The 12,058-nt window shown below is 35.1% G+C and overlaps 1 protein-coding gene across 3 annotated transcripts in view; it reads left to right on the forward strand.

Annotated features, from left to right (window-relative positions):
* Nucleotides 1–12,058, forward strand: part of LOC128984853 (serine/threonine-protein kinase SIK3-like) — a 280,801-nt gene that overhangs the window by 77,683 nt on the left and 191,060 nt on the right. For all 3 annotated transcript variants that reach the window (XM_054404224.1, XM_054404232.1, XM_054404239.1), the window contains one exon: nt 4,569–4,660. In XM_054404224.1, the coding sequence (XP_054260199.1) occupies nt 4,569–4,660 (92 nt within the window). The remainder of the gene's footprint in view (nt 1–4,568; nt 4,661–12,058) is intronic.

The following is a 12,058-nucleotide window of genomic DNA, read 5'->3' on the forward strand; positions in this document are numbered from 1 at the left end:
TTACATAAGAATTATTTTTATAGGGCCTAAAATAGCAATAGGCTAAGCAACATGACAAGTCAAGAACTCATTGAAGAAAAGATGTTGTGTAAACTGATTTACTATAAAATTCTCAAATAGTATTTGACACATACATTGTCTACGGTATAATTAGTAAGGACTGTAAAAATTGCATATCATGTCATGCAGTAGCATAGATAGGCCTACAGCACAGCAAAAGATTGAAATCTAAAAACAACAGATTTTGATAACTAATAAATTAAAAGAACTAAAAATCCATAAACTCAAGTTAAGATATTGTTTATATCACAATTAATTAGGTACCCTTAAAGGAACTCCTAACTAATTAATATATAGACGATTATATTAAATCAATAGAAAAGAAAATTAAATGCCATCTTGGCAACATAATGCAGAGACACTAGTGCCCTAATTAGCAACACAAATCAATGTTTTTAAACTGTAAGTCAATATTTTTGAAACTGTAAGGGTATTTTTCTTGGAAGGAAGGGTAGCAGGATGTAAACAAACCATAAATCACTCTCGTCATCCAGGCCCTTGGGGCACTCAAGGTCATAGATCCTCCCCCTCCCCTCTTGCACCACTCGTTTGCTCCAATTGCTAACAAAATTGTGTAACGAAACAAGGAAGTAGTGGACAAAAATATATATTTCTTTATTCAAAAACATAACTGTTAGCCTATAGATAAATGTTATAGATAATAATGTTACAGATTATTTTCAAAGAAAGTAATTCATGGTAGTTTGTGTCTTACTGTCTTGTAAATATTTTTTTAGAAAAAAGTAATTTTACTGTTGTAAAATAAAAAAAAAAACTGGCTAGAGTTAGATATTGAATTTAACAGCTATTATACAAACTATTATTTTTATGATAAAATAGAATTGGGATATCAAAATAATTATTGTAAAATAATAATTATAAATGAATGTCATAAAGGATTGAAGTGATAAAACTCAGAGTTCTTGGAAGTACTTGAGTACAACAATTATTGTCGTGATAAAATATTAATGGATTTAGGACTGCTAATGCCTTTTTTATTGCATCACTACCCTAGTAATAAATTATGAAGAGTAAACAAACATCTGATAAGCCTTTTATGTGCTCGGAACCAACTGCCGTTGACTACGATAGTAAACTGAAAGTAGTTTATTATTATAATAGGTTGTATCGAAACCGCGTAAAATGCTTGTACCTACCGTACCGTGTTTTTCGGTACACAGCAGACCCCTACTTTTTTAAAAATTGGTCTTACTATAGAAATCTTAAGCTTTGTTGGAAATTCCCCTGTGGATAGAGATTGATTAACTATTTTACAGATTGGCGTAGCAATATAATCTTTACATTCTTTTACTAAGCTTATGGGTATTTCGTCCCATCCAGTAGACTTTTTATTTGGCAAATTCTGTATGACTTATATAATTTCCTTAATTTTTAATTCTCTGAAATTAAAATTTAACCCATCTGGAACTAATACTTTTTTACAACATTCCACTGCTCTTTCTGGCAAACTTTGGATATCTAGTTTTTATTACCCTCTGAATTTAAGCAACTACAATTTCCTCTGTGTCTTGCTTACGCAATCACTATTATAAGGCACTAGGGCAATCCCTGACTACTGTCGGTTTAAATTTATAAAATGTATGCTTTTCACACGTACAGCTGTATGTTGCGTGCTCACATGGTGGTAGGTACGCCTAAAAACTTATATATTTATACACCTAATGAAAAAACAAAAAACATTGTTTATCCACTGGCAATTAACTAAAATATTCTATTTTTATTTTTGGTATACACTTTTATTATTTATTGTAAAGAACAAATTATCATAAAAATAATAGTTGTTAAGCGCAGCTACACACGCCGGGTAACTGCTAGTTAAGTAAAAAATGAAATTTAAAGTAAAAACTTGAATATTGTTCTTACGGGTTGCTAATGAACCATGTTGGTTGAGCAAAATAACTATGAAAAGTAAACAAAAGACTTGTAAGCTGCAACATGTGTTTATAATACGCCATCCACCTCCACCCACAGCATACTAGTACAGTACAAAAGGAAAAACATCAGTTGTTACTATTGAGCAAAGATTTCACAGAAGATAACTCGATATAGGTGGAAATAGATCCAAGTTCCGATCAAACACTGATTATTTAACTTTTCTCTCTCCTACCAAAACTTAATCCCCAATGTTATCAGCTGTTTTAATTTAAACAAAATGTCAAAACAGTGTTTATCCAATTATAGAACATTATAAACAAGCAACATTTCATCGACTGTAAAATATATGAATGTCTTGAGGATTGCCAGGTTAAAATTTTCATCATAATAAATTGAAATCCACTAAAAACTTAAAAAGCCAAAAATAGTTGTAAATAAAACGTGAGATTCCTTTATATTGCTTTTACAATCAAAATAAACTACACCGAGCCTTGGCTCGGTCCCCAGGTACTATTTTTTATTTAAAAAAGTTTACTTACTCAATCTCATTGTGAATATTAATTTTGTTTTTTTTATTTCGGGTTTTGTATATATTTTATCTAATAAAGTTTACTCATTGTGAATAATAATTATTTTATCAAACAATCTTCAAAGGTGTCAAATCGTTGTCTTTTCGTTTTCATTCCTTTTTTATGCATGAAAGCATAAAAAAGGCACACGGAGACAGGTCAGGTAAATAAGATGAGTGTGATAACACAACCATCTATGGGATATTTCAACCATCATGGTGAAAGATCCAGTCTCCTGTCTGCAACAGAGTGGGTATTTTTTGTCGAACACTGTGCAATCCTCTTATAAGTAGCTATAGTAGTAGCTATAGTATTCAAGGTCTTAAGCTATGGTTCCACAGACTGGGGAATTTCCGCCGTGCGGTGCAAAATTTTCTGCTGCGAAATCACGACACTGGTTTAATGGAGTTTCCCGCATGGCAGACAAATCATACTGGTCTCAGAGTAGTGGCAGTGCGGAATCTGCCAGCGTAGAGGAGCCATGCGTCTGGAATTTACAGTTCCGCATGGCAGACAAATCATACTGGTCTCAGAGTAGTGGCAGTGCGGAATCTGCCAGCGTAGAGGAGCCAACTATTATTGTGACCGTCCAGTTATTGCAATTTTATTATGTGCTTTTTAAAGAGGTGTAGATGAACGTTTTTCATGGACCAAAGAGGAGGAACTTGTCGAGTTGGTGTCTCAACATGATGTGCTGTGGAAGTTGAGTGACCCTGGAAGTTGAGTGACTCAGAGTACAAAAACAACGAAAAAATACGTAATTTGGGGTATAATTGGAGAAAAACTTGGGAAAACAGGTAATCTCAATCTGATTTGACACCAATAAAGATAAAAAGATCGACAACATCATCATCAAATCATAAAGTATCAAATCCACGAGGGCTTTCCTCTTTCTATCCATACTCGTCGCTAGTTTGGACAGAACTAAATTTTTGCAATGTTATTTCTGCATTCAGAGGCATCCCTCCGGATTTTAAGCGGCGTAATTTCCGCAACGAAAATTTTTGCACCGCACGGCGGAAGTTCCGCAGTCTGTGGAACCATAGCTTTATCTGGGGAAACAAACTGTGAGTGAACAATGTCTTTGGCATTGAAAGAAACAATTATTGTCTTGATATTTAATTTTACCTGAAGGTGACAATGGCGTCTTCCATTGACTTGACTGTTGCTTTGTTTCTGGGTTGTCGTAACCATAGCACCATGACTCATAACCACAGGGTGGCTAGTGACCTGGAAAACCTGGAAATGTCAGGGAATATTAAATATCTGGAAAAGTCATGGAAAAGTCAGGGAATTTTGTCAGAAGTCAGGGAAAATTGTAAAAGGTTTAAAATAATTTTAATAATAAGGTCGATCTGGTGAGAGTACGTGTGCCGTGTGGGTGAAAACTTAGAAATGTGTCTGTACAAATAAATTTTGTGTTTTTGTACAAATTAAATTTTGTGATATCTTATCAAACTCAGTTAAATTTTATTAAGGTAAGTTGCAAAGTTTGAATATAAGCTAGCCTGTATCTATACATTTTATGTATGTTTTTCATATAAACAAACATAATATATTCTTCAGATAAAGATTAGTCCTTTTGAAGAATTAGTTAGTATAAAAATTGTAATTTTTAATTTGTCGATCAGGGAAAGTTTAAAAAATCATGGAATTGTCAGGGAAAAGTCAGGGAATTTTTCAATGTGATTTCACTAGCCACCCTGAACCAGTACCTAAATAGTTATTTTTGATTAATTTCAGTTTTTGTATTTTAAAGTACATCACTATGATTTACCCTTAGGAAACCAACTAACTTGGTATTTTTTGTTAAAAAGACAAACTTCCGATATATTAGAAGTTTGAACAAACCATTATTAAAAAAAAATAATAAAAAAAAATTTAGAACAGCATGCAAGAAATGTGAGGGTTGCTTTTCAAAACGCCTAGCAGCCGAAACACGTATTATGTAAGATCTGCCCATGGCAACGTTATTGTGGTTATTTTTTTAGTACCCCCTCGTATGTTGTATTTTTATACATTTAACAATACTTTATGTGGCAGATTGTGAACATCTCATAAGGCACATGCTGTTGGTGGATCCTGACAAGAGACTGTCCATCAGGCAGATTCAGGCTCATAGGTGGATGTCACAAGTGAGTGCTGCACTTCCTTAGTAATTTCATATATCGAGTATTAAGTTTCAATCTTTATTGTTTTTAGTAAAATGTTAATTTTTAATATAAAATAAATAAACTTGTCAAGTTTTATAAAAAATACTGTAAATCCATATACAAGGAAACTACAATGGTTTACTTATTCTCTACAAGGATAACATGGAAATTGGTAATTCTAAATGTAAAATTCTTTGAATTTTATCCTAAACCAATAGCCATACACAAACACTTCCAAGTACAAAATAATTTAGCTCTACAAAATGGTTTTAGAGAAATTGGAAAATTCGATGTTTTGAAGGTCATTACGATGAAATTTGGCGTGTAGGTTCTAATCCATGGTAATCTAAAAATTTAGTATGTTGTAGCCCTTTCAATTCTGAACAAAATGGTACAACTCCCATTTCTGTAAAAAATATGGTTAAAAAGTTATTGTAAATTATGTTATTTTCCCATCAAAACCCCCATAAAATATAAAAAAATAGGATTTTAGTTAAAAGCCGGTTTTGATTTAACTTAGTATGTTATGGTCGTTAAAATTGAATCATACAGTGATAGATAGATCAAATATGGTAGATAATGGGAGATATTCAAATACAGGGATTTTGATTTGATAGCTGCTTCGGAATCTTGGTTGAAGCATAGTATTTCATCTCATGAGTAGAACCTCCCTGGCTATATTCTGCAGCGTAATGATAAAACCGGCAAACAGGGTGGAGGCATTGCAGTTTATATCAGGGAGGGAATCAATTTTAAAGTTACATGTATTAACTCCTCACTGAGTACTCGGCAAAACCAGAATACCTTATTATAGAAATTGGTCTAGCTGGGGCTGACGACCTGTTATTGGGTGTGTGTTACCACCCACCTAGAGCAGGAATTTTTTTGGATATTGAGAATGCAGCCAACCTTCTCAAACCTGAAAACTCAACCACATGTTCCCGTTCCCAGAATTTAGCTTAGCATTTATCAGTCAAATTCATAGATATATTTTTCATTCAGCATTCAATATACATACTATTTCATTCACTCATCAATATTAGTAAGTAATTATCCATGTCCACTTCATAGTTGGAAGGATAGGACTACAATTAAATAGTTAGTTAAATTAGTGTAAATCAAAGCTGGCTAGGCAGGTGTTCTGATCTGGGTAAAAATCTCCGTCCCTCTGCTCCCCAGCAATCTTCCTAATTTTATTGGTAGCAGATTTAGCACGCTTAAACTAAGTTTGGTCCAGACACAGCTATTCCTAACCTATTAGCATTACCCTGTTTATTCCCTTCTGATTCCCCGAATTCCCACCAATAACCAACGCTCCATCATCATCATTAACCTAACCCCCCCATAACTTCTTCATTATTCAATGCCCCCCGGCTACATATGGTAGCAGACGGAAGCCTAGATCAGGGTACTTAACCTAGTCAAATTCAGTTTCAGTTTTAGGAAATGTTTTTTTTTTTTTTAAGTGAACATTCTGGATATATTTTTTCTGCCAAAAAGGTAAAAGCATTTTTCCTGACTTAACCGACACCGGATAGGTTGGCTGGTAGCTAAATTGTTTGAAAATTAGTAAATTGGTAGGGAATTGTAAATTGGGTAGGCTAGGGTGGCCATCCAACATTAGTGTGACACATAGGTAGGACTGTATATGTTTGTTTTCTGATTTTATTTTACAGGAGATCTTCCCACCTTTCAGGCCTTAGCAGCAGTCTCCCTAGTGAACAGTGTTGTGAATTTTGATTTTAAATTAAGCCTAACAGGAGGCATTAGCTGGTCTGTAATATTTAGTGGGTGTAAGGTACCAGGTAGGGTGTTAAAGGGCCTGCAACCCAATTTTTGTTAAATTAAAAAGCGGCGCTTTGTCAAACACAAGGTGTTTTTTGTTTGCTTAACACATTCGATGCGGCGGGTCCACCGGTGGACCCCGCGCGTCTCCGCTGAGGAGCGGGGGGTCCACGGGTGGGGGAGCGCGCCATGTCATGTTTATTGTTTCAATGTGAGCTCAGCCATTGTCGGGGAACGTTGTAATCTTTACCAGCCTGTAGCTTATAATGTGAGCTTTATTCTGGTGTAGGTTGGTACAAAAATTGCCCGTAAAATCCCGTTTGGCAATGCTTTTGTCCCGTTTTCGGGGATTTTCTCAGTTCGAGCCGTATTACAAAGACTCTGGTTATTGATCCAGGCAGTGCTGCTACCTTTGGGTGTTTCAGTGAACTACGTCCACTTTCGGAGTAACGCAGAACAATCACCACTGCTCTTTTGTGATTCGTCTTACTGAGATATTTCAATACCAATAGCGATCGCTGATTCAGTTAGCGCGTCGGGGCTCCGCCCGGGCCTCGCCGCCATTGGCGAGCGCCTGTTTAAAGGTTTCAGCAGCGAATGTGTTAAGGACCAGAATACTTTGAATTAATATCAGCACCTTGTAAGTAAATCAGTGTAGAGTCAGTGATATATGTTCTATGTCGTATTAGATCAATTATTTGTCCTGCAATAGCCTATTTGTCACCAATTTTGTCATAGTGTTCTGTTATGCAGGCCTACTGTGTTTGGTAATTTACTGTTGTCATTTGTCATCTGTGTCTTATTTATTCTTGTCTAATGTATTGTGTCTTGTGAATTATCATTACAGTATTACTTATTTTGTCACACTATTGCACATCCCTAGTGAACTTTAGTTAGCCATTTTTATCCAAATTTTCATTGAGACAAATCTGTTGGTGAAAATTCCTAGGCTAGGCCTACTTGATTTTTTTACTGCAAACAGTTTTTGGGTTATACAAATTCATTAACACCTATTAGGCTAGTTTTTTTAAGATCTGTTATAGTAGTTTAACCCTCCCAGTGTTACTTGACGAAAATTCGCCAAGCAGCACACTTTGTGTAGTGTTACTTGTCGATTTTTCGACACGCAGACATCGTTTACGGCGAAGGCTCTATGACTGACTGAATCGGATTGAACTGGATCGAGTTAGGTATCGTTCTTTCCGTAATATTCTAAGCTTTCTCCAGAGGTCTGTCTCAGCGCTGTACGTTCTCTGAGCCGATCGTAATTGTAGCAGACAGCTGACGTGCGTGTATTTGTAAACAGCTAGGTTACTCGGACCGATGACTGATGTGTTTTATTACGTTTATCATTGTTTTAGTGTTAAAAATCAAAAGTAGTGATATACGTGTTGCATTATAAGAATATTTAAGTGGTTTTGAAGTGCTGGTTGATGATCCTGAAGAAGTAGGTAGTGATATTGATGTAAATTATCAGCCAGATTCCTAGCTATGGTTAGGCTATGCATTCTTAGCTAAACGCTATGTACTGAAATCTGTTTTTTGCGTATAACTTATTTATTTGCAAATCTACTTCCTTATATTATTATATATTTGTAATCCTCATAAAATTTAGAACAAAGTGGCTATTTTCAAATATTTATAGGCCTATAATTTATACAATTTCATTGAGCGCAAACTTATTTTTTTTTGAAAATTTTCGAAATTATATTTTTTTTTACCTAAAAACTTTTTTTTTGAAAAAATTTTCCTTATGTTTTATATATAATATTGAAGCCCATGATTTTCCAAACAAAATGGTATATAGAACATTAGAATTAACATTGTTTTAAGCTTCTCAGATCCGTTTTAATAAAACCTTGCAAATGCGCCAAAAATAGGTGGACATTAAGGCCTAAACTATGGACACTTGGAGGGTTAAGTTACCAGGAAGCTTATGGGTACCATAACTGTTATGTAATTTGTTCCTAATACCGTATTGAAAAAACTCAGTATTTGTTTGGGTGGACCCTTGAATGAGGTCAGAATCCTCGCCATTTACAGTAAGCATTGGCGAGCGGAACAAGCAGCAATATCTGGTTTTCTGGTAGCAATTCAATAATTTGAGTTAGTGTGTGTAGGTACTCATAACAATTTTGTTACCCAGTTTAGCTGGAAAATTGTGACTAAGTCTACAACAAATGCCGTTTTACTTCAAAGCAAAAAATTAGATTTTTAAATGCAATTAGAAATTTCATTAAATGTTTTTGTTCTGTGTCTAATACAACATTTTGAGTAGGTTTTATTGAATGTTGAGTAGGCCTACATTTAGCAAGGCTTGGGCCAGTTTATGTAAATTTGTATTTTGTTAAGTGGGGGTTTTTTTTTTTTTGTAAAGCAAATTGCCTTGTTAATTCGACGAATCTTCACTTCTATTCGTGGTCGGTTGAGCATTTCTTGGTTTCACCGCATTGAAATTTAGTAAAGTGAATTTAAGAAATTAGTTATGAACCAAGCAGGATCTTCGTTAAATGTTCAGGTAATCGGCGACTCTTATGCTACCCGATTTTACAATTTTTGTCAAGCCAATCGTCACTCAACTGGAATATTATGGCCAATCCTGGTCAAGGGCATTTCTGGAGCAAAGATATCCGAACTCAAGAGTTTTGTTAAGTTAAATAGTACTGCCATACAACCACACATACCACTGTTGTTTTTAGCGAATTTCCCTATAGGGAAGTAGCTATTACCGTAGGTCTCATGGTAAGACTTAAGCCCGGGACCGATTTACTTTTTCATTTTGATGTCCCCAGAGGCCAAAAACACCATTCGTTTAAATTTTTATATATGTATATATATATTAGCGAATTTCCCATATAGGGAATAAGCTATTACCGTAGTACTCATGGTGAGACCTGGACCCGGGACCGATTTTTTTTTTCGTTTTGAGGTCCCTAGAGACCAAAAACACCATCCGTTCAAATTCATATATATATATATATATATGTGTCCGTTAGCGCGATAACTCGAGCAAAAATGATCCGATTTTGATGAAATTTGGTACAAACGTGTAAACCTACGTTTATTCGAACGAGTTCGCGAACCAGCATGATCGGACCATGGGAACGGGGGCTTATGGGGGCATTTATGGGGTAAAAATGGGTTTTTCCCATTTTTGACCCAAAAAACATAACATTTTGCAATTTCTTTCCAAACTATTTTGTAGAGCTTAAAAAAACAAATAATTTAGTATATTGAAGCGTTATAATGCGCCTTATGGTTACGGAGAAAATTCCAAAAAATTGTAAATTTAAAATTCCTATGTTATTCTTATGGAGAATAAGTAAACTGTTGTAGTTTGCTTGTTTATTAACATATTTTGCCCAAATTTGGAAAATGTTTTTATTTCTTACTAACTATTAACATTTTACATAAAAAAAACACTTTTACCCTCCCTGTTGCAGCAAACCTAAGTATGTGTTTTAACTCATTCTATTTAAATAGGGAATAAATGTGATATTTTTAAGGAGACATTTTAGTGTAAATCCAATCAGGCAAATGGAAATTCGCTTAGTCTGCAGGTTTGCTGCGGCGGGGGTATATATATATATATATATATATACGTCCGTGAACCCGATAACTTGAGTAATTTTTGTCCGATTTTGATGAAATTTGGTTTAAAGGTGTAAAGCGGGATAAACTTGAATGAGTTCGCGAACCAGCATGATCGGACCATGGGAACGGGGCTTTACGGGGGGTTTTATGGGGTAAAACTTGGTTTTTTTCACTTTTGACCCTCAAAACACAAAATTTCCCAATTTCTCTTTAGACCTTTTTAAAGAGCTTAAAAAAACAATTAATTTAGTATATAAAAGTATTTTTGTTTGGTTAATAGTAACGGAGAAAATTAAAACAAAAAAAATTGTAAATTTAAAATTCCCATGTTATTCTTATGGAGAATATTGTCAAATGTTGTAGTTTGCTTGTATAAGGATATATTTTGTATTTTGATCAAATTTATTTATTTTGTACTAAGCTATCAATATTTTACAAAAAAACACACTTTATTAGTTTCCTTGTAGCAGCAAACCTAGGTACTTGTTAAACCAAATGTTATTAAAATATATTTAATTGAAAATCAATTAAGACAAAAGGAAATTCGCTTAGTCGGCAGGTTTGCTGCGGCGGGGGTATTCTTAGAGAACAATGAATTTTTAGCAAATTTTGGAATTACAGTTTTTAAGAACTCCATTTTGTCTTTTCGGAGATTATTACGTTGGAATTATTCTACGATGGTAGTTGTGTTTATGACGTTACCGCATTATCCAAGGGTAAGAAATTCATTATCAGCAATCAACCGTCTGCATCAAATAAACAGATTTTTGCTTACTTTACGTTCAGAGTTCACCAAGGTAATAGACATCCCCGACGAATTGAGTAACATGCAATATTTTCATGCCTATTATGGAAGGTCAATGTGTCGTGATGACATACATTTAAATAACGACACATTTGCGACATTGATTCCATCAATAGGAAACTCTCTCACCAATTCACACCCAAACAAATTTATCCCTCGCCTCAAATTTATCCCTCGCCTCGGTTTACCGCAGTAAACCGATTGTATTTTTAGGAAAGCTAAACGTTCTCAAAACCAAACAGAAATGGAACAATATCGTTATCTTCGAAATAGAGTGAAACGGCTTTTGAGAAATTCAAAATTAAGACACATTTGTATGCTTTTTGAAAATAAAAACCAATCCTCTGGGGTTTTAGGGTGTAATTTAAAAAGTCGGGCTTGGGAAGAAGTCTGAACCACATAGAGTAATTGTCCCTCTCAATGAATTAAACGCTTTCTTCTCTTCATATGGTCAAAGTATCGACCAACAACATGTTGTAAATTACATCAACGAATTCAGAAACCTCCCTGATCAGGACCTAGGACATCCTAAGTTAACTTTCAGATCTGTAGTGCAGTCAGATGTTCTTAACGCAATTCGTCGGATTTGTAGCAATGCAGTCGGATCAGATGGCATTCCAATTAGTTTTATTAAAGACATTCTCTTTGCTATACTCTCAACTGTCACATGCATTTTCAACAAATCTCTAAGGCAAAGCATTTTCCCTATTTCTTGGAAGTCTACCCTTATTCATCCATTAAATAAGATCCCAGCCCCGGCATCTTGCCAGGATTTCAGGCTGATTGCATTATCAAAAGGCCTTGAAAGAATCGTGCGCTGCCAAATGACGGAATTTCTGACTGACAACAACATACTTTGCAGCTTTCAGTCTGGTTTTCGAACGGCTCACATCACAGAAACAGCACTATCATGTGCGACGGACGACAATAGACAAGCAACGGAACGTCGGCAGGGTACAATTCTAACATTATTTGATTTTTCCGAATCATCAGCTTTCTCCATCAAATTAGATATGTTAAGTTTGATCCTTTTTACAAAATCATCGTAAGGAAGCCCGCTTTGGAGAGTTCTGGAAGAGTACTCATCATTCACTACTATCATCACTTTGGCATTTGTCGAGTAGCGCGGACACGGTGCGAGGCATCTTAGCGTCGGCCGCGCAAAGCTCGTTTCGGCAGTAAAATTCCAGTCTGAC

Source organism: Macrosteles quadrilineatus, unplaced genomic scaffold (assembly GCF_028750875.1).
Source record: "Macrosteles quadrilineatus isolate MER2022 unplaced genomic scaffold, UCM_ALF_1.0 Scaffold_1__1_contigs__length_201487025, whole genome shotgun sequence".
In the NCBI taxonomy this organism is placed as follows: Eukaryota; Metazoa; Arthropoda; class Insecta; order Hemiptera; family Cicadellidae; genus Macrosteles; species Macrosteles quadrilineatus.